The following is a 21664-nucleotide window of genomic DNA, read 5'->3' on the forward strand; positions in this document are numbered from 1 at the left end:
CCTTAATAATGGCCATCGCTACATGCTTGTGCCACCCTCGCGGCGAACGTGGATACCTTTCAGTGCTTTCAGTCACTATTCGACCTTTATGGTGTGTGTAGCTTGTCGAAATTTTATCGTTATCAAGATTTTTTCTTTTTTTCTATTCGCTCGCACTTCATTCTCTCGGCGATAACGATATTCGCGCCTTATAATGCCATGTCATGGAAAATTACGGTTGCTTAGCAGAGCATATCTGGCATTCAGGAATTCATGTGGAAAGAACGAAGGCAATCTGAGTGCGACTATCGTCGCCAGCATTACCAGCAATAGAAATTTCTCTACAAGTCGCACACTCAATATGAGGTAAGCGTAACCCATTTCGGTCGTCAGGGTTATAACATTGTAGAGTATTTTTCACGCTTCGGATGACGACCTTCTAACAATTCTGTCATTCTCTTCTAACAACTGACATTTGGAGAACCGCTCATTCGATTGCAGGCTATATAACATTCTTGTTATAAATATAAATGTTATAAATATAAATATTCTTATTATAAATTTCATAATTCGATTTTATAATTTTTTTAGAAACAATTTTATAATCTTTTTTAGTACAACAATGTTACCTTAAATAAATATTAACGTTTAGTGTTGGATGTAAAATATCGACATGAAACCGCACGAACAGAATGCGGTTGAATCGATGTTAATGTCGAGTTTGTCATAAATGATTCAAAGCATTCGGAAAGTGAAAACAAGAACTATATTTTCGCTTTCTGCGAAATATAGATTTATCTGTCCACAATTAGACAAATAGTCGTAATTATTATTAATTGTCTGCTGTAAAGACTCAGTTTTATTGAAATGTGTAAAAGTTAATCAACTTTGATCAATCGAAAGTCGCACAACAGATTGTTGTAACAGAATGTTTATTCATTTTCTGATATTAATTAATAAATTCTAGCACAAAATAATAATCATGGTAAATTCATTTACTTTAATTCAAATATCTATTACTTATTACGTAAAAAAAAATACAAGTTTCTACATATGATATGCTAATGAATTGTGGGTTTTCCCGTTCTTATTTATCCAGAAAATAATATTTTATATACCATAAAACTGGTATTATTATTTAAATAAAATAGTATTATTAAAAAAATTAATATTATTTATTATTAAAAAAAGAACAAAATAAAATTTTGCAGCGTTATAAAAAGTATTGCAAGAATTAATCCTTCATTATAGGTAGCTATCAAATGTTTTTCCTAGTAAATATATACAGTCAGTAAACTTTTGTTAATAATTAGTTTACTACTTTATTATATTTTATTGATCGCTGCGCTTTTATGACAAATACAAATTGATAAAAAGTAAGCGCTGTAGTTAGAAATCCAGGTCACACGCGACGTAACAAAACTCCCATTAAATATGCCGACCGACTTTCGCAACTTTTCTTGTTAATTATGTCTCTAATTATGATATTTTTGCAGGTTCGTTCAATTTACAAACAAAACCGGAGGCCCGCAGCATCTTGGAGTCCAGCTGAAGCAGGGAGGTGACATTATCGCTGTGTCGGCGATAGATTCGCGTATTCCGAACACGCTGAAAAAATTTTTGGAAGGCGGCGATGATTTTCTCAAGAAGGCCAAAAGGTAGGAAAACGATTTAAACAGCTGTTTCAGTTTCGAGAAGCGTTTTCTTAGCTCGTGGATTGTCTGCACGTGAAAGATAATCGCGGAGAGTACTAATAAGAAAATATTTACAACATTAACGCGCAACACGCGATCCGAGAACAACACGAGCTCAAAAATAGTCGCTATTATCATGTTTTGCGCTTATTCACTTTCATGGTAACTTTTATACAAACCATTTATATAATGATTTTGGTATTGTAAATATTTTCTTGTTATCATTTATATATCAATTATTAATAGCAAATATAATGTATGCAGATAATATTAACAAAGTCATTTGGATATAAGTAATAAATTGAAAAATATTATTGTTTTTGCACTTTAACATTTTTAATTATATTTTTTGGTGAGAAATTATGCTTTGAGAATATTAAATCTCTTGATTGGAGCAAAATAACTTTAATCTCAGAAATACAAGTTTTTTTCGAATTTCGGAAATACGTATTTTAGCATAGTAATATAAATAACGGATGGTACAAAAAGAAAAGAATTATATTCGATCTCATGGTGAACATCTGTTTCACTAGGGACGACGATATCGACCTAAGGAAGGCAGTAGAGAGGTTGGTGTTTTCGGCATTTAGTCCATGTGAGAAAGTAGTTGCTCTTTCTTTTTCCCCCTTTCGATTAGTCATATGTACTCGCTCACACCTACACACGTTTTATATACCGTTTGATTCCTTTTTGGTATCTGAGTATATTGAACCACACCTTCATTAGATCAATCAAAGTTGTTGACCATTATCGATAACATTATTAAATTGATTATCAAGTTTACTTTATAATATAAAAATTTTATATTAAAAAATGAGTAAAAAATGATATTAATTTTTTGCTCTAACATTTGGACAAATAATTTGTGTTAATAATTTTCTACGTCAAATTTTATACAGAAGAAGTACTTAAATGAGAGTAATTTGTATGCCAGAGAAATTCTCGAATGTAGTTACTATGACGTAATCAGTAGATTGTGCAATAAGGCGATTATGCAATAAGATTACAGAAATTTATTTGTGCATAAATAAAATAGCGATCGTGTTATCAGCAGTTTAGCGACAACAAATAATATCTCATTCGCGATTAAATTTATTTATGGGAATTCCCAATGAATTGAATGATAAACAAATAAAATATAAAGAGATCAGCTTTTTAAAAATTTATTTGAAAACGTTATCGATCTATAATCTTTTCCAAGCAACTCAGAATAATGATTGACAAACCGGACGTACCGTGATGAATAATCATACATAAAGTCCTTGGATTATTTTCGATCATTAGTAGAAGATTACTATGTGTCACGTCATGTTTTTATAAATTATATATCGCATGCTTCTTCTTATTCGACTTATCGATCTCAACTAAGTTTTAAACACTAGTCTGTATCGATTGCATATATTATCTTGCTTGAGTATATCTCATTGGAAGCTGTACAATTTTTTTATATTTATTGTATCGCATTCTTGCGACATGCGTGCAAAATTCAACGACCGAATCTTATCATTATAGCTACATAATTTCTCGATTAAATGCAGTTGTTAAACTCAACGGCTTAAGCCGGCGCTTTGTGCCACTGCCAATTGGCGAGTTTTCAAGCTTCTTTAGGACAGCTGAAATTTTAAGTGAAAGCGACATGATCTCTAGTGAATGGAGCGATATATCCGCGGCTTCGTATAACGTAATGACAAAATATATTTTCTTTTGTTTAAAAAAAATTAATTATCACGATTTATGTTTCTTCTCTTCTTTCAAATTTAATTTAACAATCGTTAGTTGATGACATTTTGCGGCTAAACTGGGGAACAAGTGATGAAAATGTTAATTTGCTAATTACAATTCGTTTGCGACTAATTACAGTCTCGTTTTTATTCATTGTAACAGTTGCTGTTTCGCGTGCGTCAGAAACACATCAAGCATAATATTTCTATATACAAGAATTTCTATACAAGATAAACTATATAATTTCTGATTAGAATAATAAATTATGAATTTCTTTATAAATTATGAGAAAATGATAAAAATACACTATTATTATATTTGCAAATAAGCTTCTTCTTTTGTTCATTAGCGAAGTCTTGTCTAGAATCTCTCCTTTGTAATTTTTGCGAGAAGATTTGAAAGCATCCTTTCACAAAGCAAATTGAAAAGGAAAAGATAGAAAAAAAAGAAAATTACGTCATCGTTGAACCAGTTTTAGTAAAATATGACTTGTTAAATAAACATTTTTGCTCATCTCATTATACTACTCTCCTAATAATCCAAAATTGAATTTTTTTTTTCGTTAAGAAGAATCACAAAAAGAGTTTTAGCAACAACTAGAACTTTCAAGGACGCATCAATTAATCATTTTATCTGGGTAAAAGAGATTGTACATCATATTTTACAAAAATTTAAGAACACGTGCACGCAACATTTCAGTTATGTAATTCAACCTCCTTCAAGTAAAGGCGTAATCAAGTAAACTGTCTGTGATAAAATACATGTGTATGAATGTATTGTGCAGCGTAATTAGTCGAAAATGACGAATACACAAAGCATACCGAGTTTACTCACATTTGTTGGCAAGGCGGAATTATCGGCAAAAGATTAAACATAAGATAAGAGACGCAAGAGTAATTAATTAGAGCTATTACACATTTATTACCGCGAAACCATTTTTTTTCTGTCAAATCGTTTGCTGCGCAGGTAAAAAATAGCATGCTATTGATTATTACCAATAATTAACAAGCTTACAATAAACGGAAAATGGATTATTTTTGTGTACAAATATAATAACATTTTTCCCCTTTTTATTCACATTTATTTCTTCAGATTTGCTAACATTGCATTTATTATTAATTCATATTTATTTCGTGATAAGAAAAGAAATAAATTTTAACCAGGTTTTGCCTCGCGTGCGAGTGCGAGTTGATTAACTTTGATCAGACGGTTCCAAAGTCTATCTCGCAAGACGCTAAATTGAACATATTTTACAGAATAGTCGCCGAGGGACGGAGCATCATACCCGAGGCCGATGTGAACTTCCTGGCACCGGTCACGCGCATGGATAAGCTCATCTGCATCGGTCTCAACTATAGTGGTCACTGTCAAGAGCAAGGTTTGCCGACTCCTGAAAGTCCGATAGTCTTTAACAAGTTTCCCAGCAACATCATTGGACCGCGTGACAGCATTGTGCTACCGAAAATCTCGGACGTAAGTTGATAGCGTCTTGCTGAATTCATTATCGGCGCAAAATGAGGAATATAGTTCATTTCGTTGTTTGGCTTTGTCTATTTTTAATCTGTCGAGGTTGCGTCACGGCTTCCACTTTCGTTTCACGCTATTCCCTCTAGGCGTAAGCCGCATACTATATGTAATATTTTTCCACAAGCAGCTTCTAGCGGAATCTTCGCAGTTTGAATACTGATTAGACTATGCATTGTATTCGCACAGTTATTGTCTTTAATTGGCCGTCGTTAATTATGTAGCTTGTCTTTGACATTCTAAAGAAGTAAAACGTTTTTTTTTTTTTCATAAATTATGCGCTTTATCACATGATTAAATTGTTTGCTTTTATAGAAAGTCGATTGGGAGGCCGAACTGGCGATAGTCATCGGCAAGAAATGCAAAGGCCTCAGCAATGATGAAATCGAGGATTGTATCTTCGGCTACACAGTGGCACAGGATATAACGGCGCGTGATTGGCAGAAAACAAAGCGAAACGGTGGTCAATTTCTGATCAGCAAAGCAATGGACACATTCTGTCCCCTTGGTCCAGCGGTGATCACCAAAGAGGCGATATGCGACATTAATAATTTATCTGTGAGGACATGGGTGAATAGTAATCAGAAGCAAGATGGTAATACTAGCGAGCTTATCTTCAAACCTCACGAAATAGTTACTTATATTTCACAGTACGTATTTTTCTGATGTATTGATAATAGGTTCAATATGCAATGATATTGATAATAGATGCAATAACAATGTTAATTAAAATTTCAGATTTATGACATTGTTACCAGGCGACGTAATCCTCACCGGGACACCGGCTGGTGTCGGATACACGCGCAATCCACCGGAATACTTACAGGTACGTTTCATTATAATTATATCGAATAAATTGAGCAAATAATAATAGTACCTCATCATACGTGTGTGTCGTTTGCGCTATTTTCCACATTTAATTACATGTTTCAGCGAGGCGACGTACTTGAAACCGAAATTGAAAGTATCGGACGTCTGAGAAACAAAGTGATCTAATCGAAGAAACAAAATATGCCTTTGGAAAGCGTTATCAAAACTGCGTGTTCCTTAGAAGACTGGACCTGCGTTTCTTCAGGGATCGACATCCGTGATAACGTTGAAGCATGCCAACAATTGTATCATAGATGCGTATATAAGAATACGTATAATAATGATAATTTCAGCGCAATTGCATATGTTTATGCAAGGGGGAGCATTGCTCCCCTCCCCCCTTTTCACTCAGGACACAAACGCCTAGTAACATTGATAACACAGCAACGCTAATTTTTTATGTGTCGCGTATTTTATGTACTTGTATAATTAAAACGAGACTGTTTCTATTACGTGTCCATATCTCTTACAATCTCCTGAATAATTTTAATAGCGACAATTTTATAATAAATTTATCGGATGCGTTTAACATTTTTCCACTGCATTCACAATGAGAGCAAGTAGTAATATACAAATTTGTGCAGATTTGATGATTCAAGTAGCAGAAATTATATTGTTATAATTATAATTTATGTTAATGTATTTATTAAATTGAACATAATTAATTTTAAGCTAGTATTTTTTTACAGCTTCTGAAAAATATATAATATAAAAAAGAATTAGAAGAAACAAATCCGTGTTTTTTTTTTGTTTTTTTTTCTTATTGAGTTGATTCTTTCTCATTAAACATTTTATGCAACGCTGTTTCCTGTAGTTATCAACATTCAATATTCTGCTATGGAACTTGTTATATGCAAATGCGATAATTCGATTTTAGATTACATATGTACATACATTCAGATTACAGATATGATATTTAATATCATCACCATTGACTAGCTACGAACATGCCATAAAGGCTAAAAAATCATAAATTTGCATTATCGATTTATACATACAAAAAATAATTAAAATAATATTTGAATTATACATAATACTATTGTATAAATAAAACGTAAATATTTTTTATTTACTTATATAAAAACTATTTATTGATTTAAAATTTTATCTATAAACAAAAATATATGTATTAAACAATAACAGCTAAATAACTTCCAAACATTAATAAAATAATTAAATTATATAATTAAAATTCAATTTCATGACTACATAGTATTTTATTTTTCTGCTCAATAACGCAAGTGGGCGTTGTAGCGATGTTTGTAAATTTTCTCCCAATCTTCACAACAAAATGTATTTACAAATTTTAAAATATTTTAAATAATTTTTAGGAAAGTTTAAATATAAAGAATCTAAACGCATTTTTTTTCTTTCATGGTTTAGTACCTTACATTAGTGAGACTGATTTTCATATGTGTATATAACGCATGCGTGAAAAAAGGCGGTAAACCGCAACCTGCAGAGGCGCGTGAAGTTGGTCGCAATTTTTAATTTTCTGTACGTTATTGCAGAATCTTGTAATGGCCGCAAGTGGTGAATATGCTTTTTCGTAATCATACTTCGTGATGTTAATTATCGTAAATAAATACGCGATCAAAAGTATTTTGATTAATTCTGATTGAGTCTGATTAATGTGCGAGTAATGATTACTAACGAGTGATTGACTTTTGCAAATGATGTGCTATGAAGTGCCATGGAGAATCAGCTATCAGTGGACAAGAAAGTCGAACATTCTAGAAGGCATCAGAATGATGAAGCAACTGTGAGGTAAGCAATTTATAGTTATTTGTCACATTAATTTCGTATCATATGTAGCATCTTGCATCCTCAAGTAATAATGCATTCAAAATATCTCAAGTTACTCTGTATTACTAAAATGCTATGAATATTTAGCAAACTATTTACAATTTAATATTTATGAACATTATTTATATTTTACGGATCGACATGTTGCATTTCTGCCACTGTGTATCATGTATTGACAAATACTCAATTTTTATTTTTATTTTAAGCAGCCTATTAAAATAAATTTGAAAATACATAAAGAATTTATTTTAAAAAATTTTTATGAACTACTGCAATTATAAGAAAAAATATCTGTACATGTGGTATCATGTCATTGATAGCAATATTGCCATTAGACTGTTAATGATCACATGCACAATTTTTGTTATTTGGTCATTATATGAGAAGGTCAGAGGAAAAGTGGATAAAATCCAATTTTGTTGATTGTTAAAAAATTAGTTCTAAAGTTAAAGTTGTTCTAATCGTGTGCAACATGTATGCTGTTTTTCAAAGACGCTACAGTTTCTTTTAATTTCAACTTAAACATTTGTACTTTTTAAATCATTCAGTGAAAACTGTTGCAAATTGTTTCTAATTTATACATGGATTTAAAAAAGGACTTGATCTACTTTTTTCCTCTGAACCTCTCATATATAAGTATGTTTTGATCTCTTCTTTAATTACTAATACAAAAACTTCAATAATAATTGTAATAAATCGAGAGAAATTGTTTATTTTAATCAAGATATAAACAGTATATACAATATGCAAATTAAGATTCCAATTGTATATTATTATCTTCAAGGTATTCGTTATATTGTTCTGAAATGCCTTGAAATTGTTTTATTTTAGCTTGGATTTGTTTCCCAGTTAGTTGATAGTGGTTCTTTTTGTCTTTTGCCATTGCCTGCATACAGAATATAAACAAATAATTAGCCATTATTAAAAATAGTAATGACTTTAAAGAAAATCTTACCTTATAATCTTCACCATATTTTTTTAATAAATAAGTAAGGAACTGTGCTTGTCCTTTTGGTAGTTTGAGACGACGGTGTTTAGGTGCTTTTGCTTCAGCTTCTAATTTCTCTGCTACATAATTTTTTGATGGAGTCGCATCCATCTCGTCTTCATCCGACGAATTATCATTTTCTGTTATTTTTCTCTCAGCTGCCTTTAGCATTTCATGTTTCACGTTAAGAAGTTGTGTCTTTTTGTTTGGATCATATGACAAACCCATTTCTTTCAAGTTGGTACGAATAGATTTCGTGTGTTCCCATGCGTTCTTTATTTCAGCACTAATAATGTTAATAATAAGTAAAAATTAATAAATGATCAATTATATATTGAATGCATTATATGCATTTTAGGTTAGAAAACTTACCAGGGAATATTTGGCAGTCTTCGGAGCTTATCTCGTTGCCTTTTTCGATTTACATTCGCATTGTACCTCTTTTTGCGTTTCAGTTTCCTTATTTTTTTAATTTTCATTTTGTTTTATACAGTTACGATACGCCACACTTGCGCACGTACATTACACAATAACTATACACTGCTCGATTGCTTTACACGTGCTCACATGTGCTCTGATGTAGCAGATCCTATACAGATATCCTCTGATGATACAGACTGAAAAAATAATTACATCCTGTGACTAAAGATGGAACTGCAAACAAAATAATAAAAAATTCATACTGCGTCATTCGATATGCACGACATCCAGTAAAAAATCAAATAAGAAATTTATTTCGTAGAATCAAATATAGTGTTAGACAATATTTCTAAAAAACACATATTTTTAAATTGAATATCTCGTATACCAGATGCAGAATCTGTAAATGTTACATCCCGTACATTTCATTTTTCTTTTTTTAAATTTAAATTTAATTATATATCTATCTTATTTTAAATGTAAAAGAGATACGATTGCAATATTGACAGTGTAGTCACAAAAAACATCTATTTGTTCACAACGATGAGTCAGCTCTGTATATTAAATTTCAAATATCTTTGCAAACTCGTCATTTCAAGATCTGGCACATCTATATCGAAATTATTTTTATTTTAACAAATCCTAAAATTGGAAAACATCATTCAATAAAATATATTTCGTAGTGATAACGTGACCATTTTTTAAAAATTATCGGAATAGTATTTACTCATGAACATATTAATGCAAATAGATCTACATCACATTATTTAAGATAATAATAATAATAATAAATTAATATAGTAATAACAAAATTATGCCTAATCTAGAATTTATCTATTCCACTGTTTTGCTTATTGCACATAAACTTAAATTTTCAATTAAATATTTAAATGATAAAAAAGTAAATTATATTTCTTAAGTAAATAATTGTTTTTATTCTTTTGTCTGTGCATTTTTTACATTAATAAATCAATATGATTATTTATATAGTAATAGTCAAAGTATTCACAAGTCTTCTTTGAAAAAAAGAAAGAATAAAAGCGCTGATTTTGTAGAAACTAATCTTGATATTTTATTACTGACTCGTTATCAGCAACGCCACAAAATCTGTCCAAATGATTAGATTATCTTCATGTTTGGCGGAAATACCTCATATCTCATGAATAAAAATATTTAATGATAACGTTACATAAATCGAAGTAGAAACACTTTGAGTTTATAAGAATTCACATCACGAATTAATGTAGATCTATGGATGCGCAGTCATAGTTCACATCTCGCAGCTAATCATAAGAGATTTACTGCACACTGCAGCCTCCGACGAAGACTGCTCATCACCCCGCAAGAAGATACCTCGGCTACGAAAGCACGCGAGATTCGAGTGCAATTATGACGCGGCGCGTTTACTTGCGCTTACTCTCTCTCCCTCTCCTACCCTCCCTCTCCCCCCACTCTCCCTCTCTCTCTCTCTCTCTCTCTCTCTCTCTCTCGCTCTCTCTCTCTTTCGCAAGCCTCGTTATCCACCGCTATAAATCGCGCCCGTCGCAATATTTTTATTTACACTCCCGCTTCTAATCCCCCGTATACCATACTGGGCTGCTTGCTCCTCGCTCTCTCTTCCGTCGGTACATAACCAAACAGCTCCCTCGGCTCTTATCGAACGGCCGCTTATCAAGCCGCTGCCGTCTCGCTAGCAGTTCGATCGTTGTTGGAAAAGATTCGAATTCTCGCAGGTACCAGTGTACAAAATATGTCCACTCACTTCTCTACTGACAACTTTCCACCACTAGAATCTATCAAAAAATGTAGCACGAAGAGCATCATCTGTTTGTAATTTATACTATTAAATCTCGCGATAATGAAATTTGAAAAATATTTTTTTAACGAAAGATGTAATTTAAAAATCAACTGAAATTATACTTTTTATTTATATTTCTATTTGAAAAAGAGAAGAAAGGAGAAGATATAATTTTTTGCATAAATTATTCTTTTTCTTCGATATAACTTTCATAGATTAATCTAAAGAATTCATTAACTTTCACAATTAAGTAACATCAAATTTATCAACATCAAGTCTACAGCTGAAACGATATTCAATGATTTCAGGGCACCCTGTACACGTAGAGGGTTGCGAAGAGGGAAGCAGCAAAAGAGGACGGTATGGAAACGTATATAGGGGTGAGAGGGGACGAGCATCGCGGTGGTGGTTTCGGTATAACCGCGATGGCGGTGGCAACATCGTCGCCAGGGCGCCTGCGTGAGCGACGTCGCGACGCAGCACCGCCGACGCAACGGCGGCGACGGCGACGACGTCGACGACGACGAGGACGACAAGAAGCACGATCAGCGTCGGAGTGATCAGGTAAAGATTGCCGAGTGCGCACGGTTTTACGCGCGATCACAAGAGAATTTACAGCCGAGAACGGGCTGTGGCATGCCACGACCCACGGTGCGGCCGCAGTGTTCCAAAAGTCAGCACGTCGCACGAATCGCACCACTGCGGCGTGCGCGCGCGCGAAAGGCATACACGACGACGACGACGACGACGCAGCAGCAACAGCAACAGCAGCAGCAGCAACAGCAGCAGCAGCAGCAGCAGCAGCGGCAGCAGCAGCGGCGGCGCCAGAGGAAAGACCACGAAGTCGCGTCGCCGAAACGCGCTCTGCTGGCTGGAGTTTTCCGGGCCTCCTCCTCCTTGCACCTCCATCAGCCCTCCTCTCTCTCTCTTCTGTTCTGTTCGAGCGCGGCCGACGGAGGCGCGAGGGCGTACACGCGACGGAGGCGATACGAAAACTAGACGAGACGGAGAGACGGTGAGCCGCTGAGGAAAAAAAATAGGGAAAACATGCGAAGCGACCGGGAAACGACGCTAGACCGTCGTACTTCGTAGAGGAGGTGGGAGAGACCGATATACGTGTGCAGTCAGAGGTGGTGCACGATATTGTGCGTAGGCGGCTTGGTGGCGCGAGGTGTGGAAGAGCCCGCCGCGCGCGCGATTTACCGCAGTGTGTGAATCCGCTCCGTTCCGCACCGATTGACGTTCTCCGGGTGGAGAAGACACGTCGCAATCGGTGATTCGCGTCAGTGGGTAGTAACCCTGACCCCGCGCACGTTACGCATCTCGGGCTCGCGTTTCTGTCACCAGTGTTCCCGCGAGACTCACGGTGTGCGCGCGTGCAATTAATATCGGCGAGAGCCCGCCTCCGTCCGCGCTGCTCGTCTCTTACATACGTACGGGCTTATCGGCGATCGATCGATCGCGCGCGCGACAGCCGATACTCCGCGCGCCGCGGAACAATCGGCGATCGACGACACGTCGTCGAGGGAGAGTAGTAGGTGCGCGACTATCGTCCCGCGAGTGCTGGTGGAGAGATTTCTGGCTCATTATCCTCCCTGTACGAATCCTCTCTCGTCGTCGGGGGAATCCTGCGAGTTTCGTGTTCGACACAGCTGGAATCGTACGATCGTACGCGAGAGACGTGGATCATTGTATTTCGTCGTGTGGCTTCGGGGTGATAAAACATATCGTGTACGCTACACACGCTCTTCCCTCTCGCCCCTTCCCGTCCTCCACCACTCCTCGTCCGCCAGCGCGATACGATCCGCGAAACGACCTCGCATTGTAGACGCGGTGTGTGTGGTAGTGGCAAGCAAAAGGTCGCGCGCGCTGCGCTGCGTATTTGGGAGGATTCCAAGTGGTCCAGCGGTGTGTCCTCGTCGAGAGGATCGAAATTATGTTTGCCAGGGGGTAGCCGCCGAGACGAGACGCGTGCACGACGAACGAGCGAGCGAGCGATTGAAGACGGAATATAGGCAGTCGGGAGTAATTTCGCAACGAGCAACGCTTCGCGTGTCGGAGTGTCGCGACGATGACAACGCGCGTCGCTGAGTGAGGTTGGCTTTTCGGTGGCCGAGAGAATGTTACGGAGACAGAGTCGCTGCCGAATCGTAGCGGAGCGACGCGGCGTCAGCGGGATCTAGAGGAACGTTTGCGAGGAGAGCGAAGTGAAGAACGGCGAAGAAGAAGAAGAAGACGAGGAAGCGCGAAAACGAGACTACACGCGCGGTGCTGTGGGCCCCGGAGGAAAAATAGACCGAGGCGTGAAAATAGCAGGTGGAGCGGAATAGGAGGTGGGAAACCGGAGACGAGAGAGACAGAACAGCGAGAGGAAGGCGTCGTAGGAAAGCGAGAGAGGCAGAGAGGGAGACACGCGACGAGGAGGATCACCGTACGGCGTGGTCTTTCGGTTTCCGGGGTGTTTTTACGCGTGCGGTCGTCGATCGATAGTTTGCCCCGCGAGCTTGTGCCGGACAAGAACGACGAGTCTGCACTACGTGAAGGACGCGGCGCGCGCGGTCCTCTCGACGACAACGCAACCTTCGAGCTGCGAGTGACGGAGCGCGTGTGAGACGACAGGGTAGAAGAGAGGAAGTTTCCGAAGGGGCCTAACCGGAAGTGATCGCTGCTCGTCGCGACGGTTGTCAAACGTCGCACGGACGCCCGGCGATCGGAAGTTTCGCGGTGATTTATGGGGGACTTCGGTACGACGAGCCTCTTCTCGAGTACCCTGACCAGCCCGAAACCTAGCGCGACCACGAGCGGCGGCACCAACGGCAGCAGCAGTAGCAGCAGCAGCAGCAACGCCAGCGCCGCCGTCACCATAACGACATCAACGATGCAGGACGATCTGCTGATCGAGAAGCAAGCCGCTGGCAAGCCCGCTCCGCTCTCGCCGAGCGGCGCGCTCGATACCGTGGCCGGACAGGACAAGTCGAAGGACGCGATCGAGACGGAGAGTATCGCTATCACGCCGACGACGCCCTCGTCAACGGAGAAGGACATCACGTGCAGCACGACCTCGGCTTTGCAGGGCTTTGCCGATCCCGGCGGCCGCGTGCCCAGCCTCTGGTCCGCGCCAGATGACAGCGGTCTGCACGCCGCGTTACCGGTCAACGGCTCCATCGCCGCCTTTCAAAATTTTCCAACCGGCGGACCCGCGGGCCTATTCGCCGGCAGCGGAACCGCCGCGGTGTCCAGCGGTACTCGTCGCGCTATCACAGCCAGCCACAACTTTCCGCAGCAGCAACAACAGCACGGTAACGCGGGTGCTCCGGCTGGCACCAGACACGGCGGTCTGCAAGTGTCGTCCGCGCAGCAGCAGCAGCAACAGCAGCAGCAGCAGCAGCAACAGCAGCATCAACAGCAGCAACAACAACCGCCGCCGACGTCACACCCGGGTGTCTATCTGCCTGGCAAAGGCTACGCCGCGTGGTCGGGCGGGCCACAGGCCCCGCAGCAATGGGGCGCGGGTCCGCAAGCTGCCGCGGCTGCGGTCGCCAGTCCGGGCCTGTCGCCCTGGAATCGCGGCAGATCCGTGCCCAATTTACCGCCGCTGCACTCATCCTTGCACGCCGCCGCGGCAGTGGCGGCTGCAGCCGGCCTACAAGGCCGCAAGCCCAGTCCAACGTTTCCGGGCCATCCGGGTCCGGCGACAGCGCATCCCTCCTGCATCAGCCCGGTCAAGTTCCGTCGGAGCACTTCGTATCCTGGCAAGGGCAACATATACCCGCCCCAACCTGCACCGACTTTCGAGGTCACCGCTGCCGAGGAGAGAGACCTATTGCAGCTGCCGCCGTTCCAGCAGGTGAGTTTCGAAATTTTCAACTTTGGAAAGTTGATATGAATAGTATGAGAATTGCTGCTCTAATGAGATGCTGATGAACAAATGAGCGAATTAGAAAGCTCTCAACGATGATTCAACGTTGATTAAACTTACTTTCCTAAAAATTTTCAGCGAGAATCTAATTTTAAAGTTTTTTAAATTTAATTTAATTCGAAAAAAATGTCATTTTTACGATATTTTATATAAAATAAATTTTCTCAGATTTTAAACGCTGATTAAAGCTACATTAAACATTTCCAATTTGTTCATTTCTGGAATGAATTACTCTACTCTGTTGAAATAGCTGCTTGATTGAGTGCTAAATCTCCCGACAAGAATTTTTAACTAACTGATTTTCCTTTGCCCGCGCGCTTAACTAAAATCAACCATCCCCAGTTAATGGACAAGTTAAGACCAACATCGTTGACGTTTAATTATCGACTAATTAGCAATTCGTCTCCTTATAAAAATATCATGTTATCAGTGATGCGCTAATCACATAACCAGCTTAGATTGCACTCTTCTCTCTGCACGCTGTTCGCGTCGATAGTTGCGGAAATCGCAGATAGAACTCGAAACAACCGCCGTTTGTTGTTTCACTCGGCTCACGAACACTCACGGCACAAACGTTGGTGCCTCAACTTTTTTTAGTCGAGTGGCATTGCGTTATCGATCGCGGTGAAGCAGGTAGTATAGCGAAAGGTACTCGCTTGTAAAACTGCGCTGGCAATCATGCGGTCTCGCAGGCCGTTGAGGAAGAGGCGCGCGCTTGCCGCGGCTATGCTCTGACTTCCGCAGTTTCGTGTTCGTTCAATGTGCCACCACGTCGCACAACACGTTCCTCGTGCCACTGGGTTATGCAACTACTCTTTGAGAGAGAGAGAGAGAGAGAGAGAGAGAGAGAGAGAGAAAGAGAGAGACTGCACTTCTTGCATTTAAATTTAGCCAGTACTACGGCTGTTTCGGTAATCGTATGATCACACGTATGTGACACCATCGTTTTTAATGGCGCGATAATGTCGCACGGGACCTAAGTTTCAGGCGAACGTGGCAAAAAGGGCATGCATAGTCATTGTGGAACGCGTTTTCGTTTGCAAGAATTTTACGCGGTGAAATCCAGGTTATCTCTGGCCGCGCAACGCGCTCGTCGTTTCGCATATCTTGCCTTGCGTGATAACAAAACTGCACATATAGGCACTGAAAGAATAAGTTGAAGTTATATTGAAAGTGTTCCATGAGTATCTTTTTCGGCGCTATCATGCACGTTACGACTCATGCATATAATTCATATGTATCACTGCTGAATGGCGGCACAAATAATTAGATAAGAAAAGAAAAGTGAAAATAGAAATCAGCATTTTCCCTAATTATATATTTTTTTCACGTTTTTATCCACGCACCATTTTTATCCACAATTCCATTTTTTAACATTCAATGACGTTTTATTACGCTTAGAACGCGATATTGATCTTAAACGGAAGCTTTCATGATATGTGTATTTCATATATATCATTTTTTTTGTGCGATAAGAATAAAACAAATAAATAAATAACGTATATGCCATCGCAAGCTTAATTTAAATAAATGTAATATAAAATCACTGAGTGTATTGCTGTTTTAAATTATATTTCTATTTAATATAAAATTTATTTATATTGTTTTAGTATTTATATTATATGCTTTGTAACGAATCTCTTTAAATTGCATTCAAGATATTAATAACATAATTTCATTAGCATCAAAGTGGTGTCTGAATAAAGAGAGTTTAGATTAATTACGAAATTTTTTTTTCAACATTTGCGATTATAAATTTACTTACATTTCGCCACATTATATTTTTATGATAATTTGGATAAAAAGACAATTAAGAAGTATTATTTAGAAAAGATATCTGAAATAGTGATACATTTGTGTGAAAAAGAAAATACGAATTATATTTCTCTCGGATATTAAATAAAATAGTTGTTTCTTCTCAATTTTGTACAATAGACGCAAATATTTGATATGGTTATAAAAAGATGGTTATAAAAATATTTAAAAAATGATAAATTATATATTTTTAAAAGAATATTTAAAGAATGATTTATATATTTTTAAATATTATAATATTAATTTTAATATTATTACAAGTCAAGCATTTTTCCATAATAAATACTAGAATTATCAAGACTATCGGTGATTTTACTAATTTTTTTATTATCTAGTTACGCTATCTGAAACTGATTTGCTGATACTTATTTTGTCGTTACCTAAGTCTGACCTAATTCCTTACCAACGTGGTAACTCCGACAGTGTCTAGTAGAAGTTTAAGCTCAGCTATTTTAACCATCACTCGAAAATAGATCTGCATACTATCCGAGAGAAATGGCGGATGTCGTCATGCTGTCGTTCAGCTATCATCTCCACGCATCTTGTCCCAACATTTATATATTTGTACACGTGATAAATCATTTTTTTTCATCGCAACTTTTTATAACTGTGCCAAATATTTACGTCTATGACATAAAATTGTAAAGAATCCACTATTTTATTTGAACAATTATATTTATAATATTTAACAATAATAAAAATAGTACGATATAAATATTTTGATACTCATATTACGATACAGGTGCATTAAGAAGCATGGTTTAAATTTTTAAGCTAGAAAAATTTTGAAATACAATTAAAATTCATAAAGATTTTTAAAATGTAGCATGAGTTTTAACATTTTTATGATTATTAATCAATTTTATTGTACAAATTATTAAATACGCTCTTTATTTTTGATCGCATTCTATCTTTATTATCCGATGATCGACAGACCATTGTTTCGACATTTTTGGCTGATACACAAAAATTTGCCGTTTCGTCAGATTTATATTGGTAGACACCATAACTGCGTTCCAAGAAACAAACAGGTTAGCGCCGTGTACAATGTGAGCCAGTGGTTTATCAATATCAGTAACTTTAACGTCATTGATTTGATTGTACATTGTCAAGAATAATTAGTTAGTACACAAACAAGTCATAAATATGACTTATATTCTGTTTGAATTAAATACTACGTCTCAAATAGAAATTATGATGCAGCTCCTCGACTTTCTTTAATAATTTAATTCTAATAATTCTAATAATTCTAAGAATTATAATTTATAGAAGTTTTTTTATATAATTACACAAAACGCTATATAAAAATTTGATAACAAATTTAACAAGATTGTATTTATATAAATTTTATTTAAAATGTATATTTTTCTTTCAAATATTTTCTCTTTTTTCTTTTAGTTGAACATTTTAAAATGAGATTAATAAAAAATATCATTGAAATGTTATTTACCAATATATTATCACAAAATGTAATTCCTTTAATTATGTGTATCACTCAAAATATCGCAGTTATCGATACTAATCAATATTTATTTATATATAGCTGATAAAAGTAGAAATTAACATGGGATAACGATAGACGCAAATATTTGTATTTTTTCGTCTTTTTTTCGCATTTTATCGTGATCTCGATTTGCGTTTTCAATTGAACTGTGTAGGAAACAGTCCATAAATAATATACGAGCACAAGTGTTGTGGATTAAAAGACACGCGCGCACGCGCCTAGGTAATGCGGCAAAAGCGCCTAACAGAGCGAAGAAATGCTCGGAGCTCGAAGTCCGATAACTCATTGCTCGTCATTCACCTTGAGAGGGGAATGGGGACACGTGCAGTAGGTCGTCTAGCCGATATATCGAGGGGGCCAATCGCGAATGGATACCGATCTTAGTGTGTACACCCGCCTATTCACCCACACACACTCGTGGAATTATATACGATCACAGCCACCTCGCCTATGTGTCGGTGATCACATCGCAGTACGAAAAATATCGTAACGCGATGGATACGCGTAGAGATAACGATTTTTACTGACGCTATTGCGCTGCATCGTGTTCGTTTTTTTTACGTGATAAAGCTCGAAACGCCATCACGAAATGCAACTTTGCCATCGAAATGTGTCTGACGAAACACGAAACCAGAACACAGGCTGGCGCGTGCACGTGTTTCTAGTCAATAGCGTTCTTATTTGCGGTGTTTTATCATGCAATTAGTCTAAACGATGTAATAACGCCTGCGAAAGTGTCACATGGCTGGCGACAGAACCTCCGACCGTTGGAAAAACGAAGAGGCAGGTTGCAATATTGTTGCGCGAAGGTCGCCCTCGCGTCGGGGTCGAAATTGATCTCCGATAGATCGAAGGTGCGAAGCTAATTTTATTCCATGTGCACTACGGTTGGAAGAAACACGAAAAGACTTTCTTAGGGAACTTTTTATTCGCATGCGGCACGTCAATTACAGCTATGTGAAAATTCTTCTTGTGCTTTCTGTCGAATGAATTTAAAGAATCATATGTACAGATTGTCTTGGATTTCCTGCACTTTTCTTTTGTTTAAGAATTTTCTGGCTAAGTTACAATAAATTTTTTTATTGTAAATGTTAAAAAATTATGAATTTTCAAACAAAAATTTTATTTTTTATATAATTTTATACGGACCTTGCTTTTACAAAACTTGTATTTGCAAATGAATTTATTTAAAACTGAAGGTTAAAAAATCGCAAAAAGAGAAGTGACGTTCAATCTGATTTTACTAGAATGATTTATTGTTTGCTATAGTTTTTCTTTTGCGAGACTTTACTTTTAAATGCTACATTCGTCGAAAGATGATAAGTCTTATCGTATTATTTTATCATGTAACAAGCACTTGAAGCTTCTTTTGCTTTGATAATACCGTTGATAATACTCATGTTTTACTTAATAGGTCAATTATTTTTAGAAGATGTGATAAAGAATAATATATCCTTTTATGAAATAAATCGATTGTCGTGCATGCAAATTTTTTTTGCATAACATAGGTGAAATCGCGTGTCCGTATAACCGAAATATTAACTGACATGCTTCGCGTGACTTTTAACGCGACTTGAAAAAAGCAACCATGGTATGCATAGCATGTCGGTTGAAAGTGTTAATTGCATTGTGCTCTGACAACACGATGCAAATTTGTCCTTGAGATAGGTACTAGCCGTGGAAAGACAAGCTATCCCTGCGGTGACAGAAATAAAATTACGTTCGCTCGATATATTTATAACAAGACGAGAGAGAATATCAATCAAATTTGTAAATAATTTTAATTGATAAAGCGGAAATCTTCTTGACAGCAATTTTTTATCATTTTTAAAAGCGGAGTAAATATTTTATTTTATTATATATTTACGATTAAATAATAAATTATAAGCTTCTGTAAATTTGACAACATTTTGTAGAGTTTTGGCTGAAATGTTAAATTTTCTTTATTTTAATATTTTTTTTGTTATATAAAATATATTTAATTGATCAAAACTTTGATTAATGAGAAAATATTGATGACAAAAAATCTTGATGTTTGCGCGATCGAATATTTTTATTGTGTCTACAAGAAACACCGACGAAAATTGTATGTGATTCAACTTATTCAGAAAATTTTAATTTTATATATAGCTATCCACAATGCGCACTGTTAAAATTTTTTCGATCATTATATCAAATATCGACGGACAGAAAGCTAAAGAAGGAAATTTTTCGAATACATTATTCCAGTTATGTCGTCTAGATGTTAACCTAATTTAACCATCGTCCTATTTGAATTCCGGACTGCGCCGGTGCAAAGTGACCCAGTAACGGGGGTTTATAGGTTACTCCGGTTTCCTGCGATATAGATTTTTCGCGCGGGGTGCGTCTTTCCGCAGAGCAGTTAGCCAAGAACTTCCACATTCGCTTGTATGTTTTCTTGTTAGATAACGCACATATATTCACGATCTGTAGAATACAGTATGATTTAACTATTCACCATCTCGTTCTTTTTCAAAAGAATATAAGAAATAAAAATATTTGAAAACTTTATTTCTACAAATTTCAAGAAAGATTCACGCAGCTATAAATTATTTCGTAGAATTAGTGATAGCGATATCGTTATCAATGATATATCTTGCGAAATATCCGTAAACTAATTTTAATAAAAACTTTGAAGTGAGTTAAATCAGCATCATAAATTGCAATTCGTATTGTAATCGCAATGTCTGAAGAATATAATGTCAAGTAAAATGTCGATAGTGCAAGAAAGTTATCGCAAATAACAATTAAAACAAAAAAGTCATTATCTCTTAGATTTCATAATATTTATATGAATAATGAAATAAAATAAACCGCAATGATACGATAGTCTCGTACTAACAAATTATTGTGCGCGTGTATTTCACTGAGACTTGTGTCTTATGTAATGAAATGCGGCTAACCGCTTACAGACAGGGTGACCGCCCAGTATCGAGCGCGGAGAGTTACGATGGCTGTTTACCCAAGTCTTCCAGTTATATCGTAACATTTAACTCGATTCGTTCGATACGTTATGTAATTTCATTGGTCCAATCCGTTTACTGCGAAGCATATTGTGTACTAAGCATGCTAACATTTTCCACGCGAGCATGATTTTTTCATAATGCAAACGAAGATAGTAAATCTGCTACGACGTCATATACGGTCGCCGAATATCCGGACATGAAAATTTTCATATAAAATATCGTAACTCTTTAAAGTAAATTCCATGATGATATTAGAATATTCATAATTAATATAAGAAATTTCTCATATTAAACAAAATTTAAAAGACGTAAAAGGTGTTTAAAAGGATATTCCAATCTTTCAAAGAAGCCTTAGATCTTTCGTAAAACCATTCTATAATATTTTTTATCAAGGCAGGATTTTCAGTAATCCCTTTTTGTTAATTATATTAGGACGTTAAACCAAGAATTGTTTAAACAGACCATTAAAACGATCTTGATAAATGTTTAGGATATCTTTCATTTCTAAATGAACAATATCTTTATTGTTGCATCCTAAATATTTCGCCCACGCATTAGACAGTGAGTCCAAACTGGCATGGACACTATTGTCCGCAACGAGCGCCCGATAATACAACGATGCTCGCCACATTCTCCAC

At 37.0% G+C, this 21664-nt stretch overlaps 3 protein-coding genes across 5 annotated transcripts in view; 2 read left to right on the forward strand and 1 right to left on the reverse strand.

Moving 5' to 3' along the window:
- Positions 1–46: 46 nt before the first annotated feature.
- Positions 47–6241, forward strand: LOC105671146 (oxaloacetate tautomerase Fahd2a, mitochondrial). 2 transcript variants are annotated; one of them, XM_012365080.2, is made up of 7 exons: positions 47–345; positions 1476–1637; positions 2207–2242; positions 4652–4868; positions 5235–5569; positions 5658–5745; positions 5853–6241. In XM_012365080.2, exons 1-7 carry the CDS (start codon positions 194–196, stop codon positions 5913–5915), a joined length of 1053 nt encoding a protein of 350 aa, XP_012220503.1. In that variant the 5' UTR covers positions 47–193; the 3' UTR covers positions 5916–6241. The 2 variants fall into 2 exon arrangements, with proteins under 2 accessions (XP_012220503.1, XP_012220504.1); XM_012365081.2 differs by lacking the exon at positions 2207–2242 and having other exon boundaries at positions 48–345.
- Positions 6242–8291: 2050 nt separating this feature from the next.
- Positions 8292–10430, reverse strand: LOC105671100 (nucleolar protein 16). The gene is made up of 4 exons (XM_012365001.2): positions 10087–10430; positions 8956–9200; positions 8551–8869; positions 8292–8481 (listed from the first exon to the last, which is right to left on the reverse strand). Exons 2-4 carry the CDS (start codon positions 9060–9062, stop codon positions 8347–8349), a joined length of 561 nt encoding a protein of 186 aa, XP_012220424.1. The 5' UTR covers positions 9063–9200; positions 10087–10430; the 3' UTR covers positions 8292–8346.
- Positions 10431–11832: 1402 nt separating this feature from the next.
- orb2 overlaps positions 11833–21664 on the forward strand; it is a 135160-nt gene continuing 125328 nt past the window's right edge. For both annotated transcript variants that reach the window (XM_067352897.1, XM_012364995.2), the window contains exon 1: positions 11833–14648. In XM_067352897.1, coding sequence (XP_067208998.1) covers positions 13533–14648 — 1116 coding nt within the window. In that variant the 5' untranslated portion in view covers positions 11833–13532. The remainder of the gene's footprint in view (positions 14649–21664) is intronic.

This window comes from Linepithema humile, chromosome 4, assembly GCF_040581485.1.
Source record: "Linepithema humile isolate Giens D197 chromosome 4, Lhum_UNIL_v1.0, whole genome shotgun sequence".
NCBI lineage: Eukaryota > Metazoa > Arthropoda > Insecta > Hymenoptera > Formicidae > Linepithema > Linepithema humile.

Bases quoted from the DNA above. Each gene is read 5' to 3' on its own strand.
- LOC105671146 (XM_012365080.2), top strand. From the start codon at position 194: ATGCCATGTCATGGAAAATTACGGTTGCTTAGCAGAGCATATCTGGCA. The intron at 346-1,475 runs GTAAGCGTAACC...ATATTTTTGCAG, and splicing joins AGTCGCACACTCAATATGAG to GTTCGTTCAATTTACAAACA. The intron at 5,746-5,852 runs GTACGTTTCATT...TACATGTTTCAG, and splicing joins ATCCACCGGAATACTTACAG to CGAGGCGACGTACTTGAAAC.
- LOC105671100 (XM_012365001.2), bottom strand. From the start codon at position 9,062: ATGAAAATTAAAAAAATAAGGAAACTGAAACGCAAAAAGAGGTACAAT. The intron at 8,870-8,955 runs GTAAGTTTTCTA...TAACATTATTAG, and splicing joins AGACTGCCAAATATTCCCTG to TGCTGAAATAAAGAACGCAT. The intron at 8,482-8,550 runs GTAAGATTTTCT...TTCTGTATGCAG, and splicing joins AATATGGTGAAGATTATAAG to GCAATGGCAAAAGACAAAAA.